The sequence below is a fragment of the Austrofundulus limnaeus genome, unplaced genomic scaffold (assembly GCF_001266775.1).
Source record: "Austrofundulus limnaeus strain Quisiro unplaced genomic scaffold, Austrofundulus_limnaeus-1.0 Scaffold460, whole genome shotgun sequence".
Taxonomy (NCBI): domain Eukaryota; kingdom Metazoa; phylum Chordata; class Actinopteri; order Cyprinodontiformes; family Rivulidae; genus Austrofundulus; species Austrofundulus limnaeus.
Window position 1 is genome coordinate 314,733 of NW_013952862.1, and position 1,844 is coordinate 316,576.

Here is a 1,844-nt window from a genome sequence, read left to right on the forward strand (position 1 = left end):
CACCGGAAACGAGCCCGACTTACTGCCGGCAATGCGAACCAGACTCTGACACCGGTCGTACAAGGACCTGACAGCCCGTATCAAATGGCCCGATACCCCATACTCCCGGAGAACCCCCCACAAGGCCCCCCTTGGGACACGGTCGAACRCCTTCTCCAAGTCCACAAAATGATTATGATTTACACATAAATGTTTTTTTCTTGATAAATACCTTTTTAAATACTTGCAAAAATAATTTAATGTTCTCCTGAACCACAGATATTTGTTATTTTAGTGAAAGTGAAATAACAGCCATTATTATTAGTATTATTTCTGTAGCTATTTATTTGTTAAATTATTTTTCAGTCACTTTTTAGGTTAAAAAAATAATCGTGATATTGGGATCGTGATCATTTTTTTTGCCATATGGCCCAGCCCTGGTTTGAACCAGATCTGACCTGCATTTTGTGCCTCTACTTCTGTACTGGGCCAGGTCTGGGCCTAAAAATGATTAAGGGTTCTGAATCTTGGCCAAATGCAGTAGTTTTGTAGCACTTCTGGCCCAGAACCATTCCAGATCTGCACAGATTCAGACCCCCCTCACACTGTAACGTTTTAGACAACTTGTTAAATTTTAGACATCTCCACTGACTTAAAAATATCATCCAACTTTATTTATGAAGCGCTTTAACAGCAGCCACAGCTGAAACAAAGTGCTGAACATCTGCAATAAGTTAAATAAAGGAAAGCATAAAAAGTGACACACAATGATAGATTAAAAACACAATTTAAAACACAATAAACCTAAACCAACACACAAGTTAGAGCAATTGATGTACCTCTTTAAAATCTGCAGAAGGTGATTACTGTATTTTTTCATGTGTCATACTAGAAATTTAACCCAAAAAAATCATCGGGAGAGACTTTTTTTTATACTTTTTAAGCTAAAAAAATGATTGTATTATACTCGAGATCATATTATACTACATGTATAAATAGGGTAATTTAAAACAGGTGTGTTTGGAGCAGAAAAGCATGTAAAATATGCAGGAGAGTGGCCCTCAAAGACCCACCCCTGATTTAAATATTTCTGATTAATCACAGTAGAGTCCTCGGAGAGAGAGACACCACGCAGGACGKTTTAATCAGACTCTTAAGGATTCCACAGTAAGGTCAGCACCACACTGTTCATGTCATAATAAAGTGCATCTTTAAAAGTTTGTGCATGTGTGTGTTTGTCCGACAGTCACCTTGACTGCAAAGCTGCACTTGCCGCTTCGAACCGCCTCCTCATCCGTCTGCCATTGGTGTGGCCGACTTGACTCCGGCACATAGATGTCTTTCTTTCGCCGGAAGCTCTGCCGTAGCTTATTCATTGCTGGACTCCCTGTGAGGAGGAAAAGACGCTGCTTGAAATGAGGCTTCAGTGGTTACCATTTAGAAAAGGGTACACTACAAGTTTTAAAGTCTATGCGTGAAACACAAGAAACTTTTGTTTTATTTAAACTTTTAAGTGCAGCACAGACAGGAAACACTTTTTCTATATCAACACTGATAAAATCAAAGCAAAAACAAAAAAATATCCTGAAACAAGCTGGTGGTTCCCATCCTAAAACCTTAAAGGGGTCCCTGATTAGTTGTAACATTAGTCTTTATTTGATAAACATTTATTTTAACTGTAAGATAAAGACTGTAAAAATACTGTAGGATGTTTAGTTTTGTAAATTTTTAAAAATATATTTTAACACGGTTGGAGCCATTTTATTTACACACAAAGCATTCTGGGTAAATGATGACATCAACTAGGTCCTTGGTGCGAGGCTGTTAGCGAGCTATATCCACCCTGAAGCTTAATCTTGGACAAT

General features: G+C 38.2%; 1 protein-coding gene across 1 annotated transcript in view; it reads right to left on the minus strand.

Moving 5' to 3' along the window:
- The window catches only part of numb (NUMB endocytic adaptor protein), a gene marked incomplete at its 5' end in the record, with an annotated part of 46,874 nt that extends 45,508 nt beyond the window's left edge, over positions 1-1,366 (minus strand). The window contains 1 exon segment of the mRNA XM_014025181.1: positions 1,230-1,366. Coding sequence (XP_013880635.1) covers positions 1,230-1,355 — 126 coding nt within the window.
- Between the last annotated feature and the right edge of the window lie 478 nt (positions 1,367-1,844).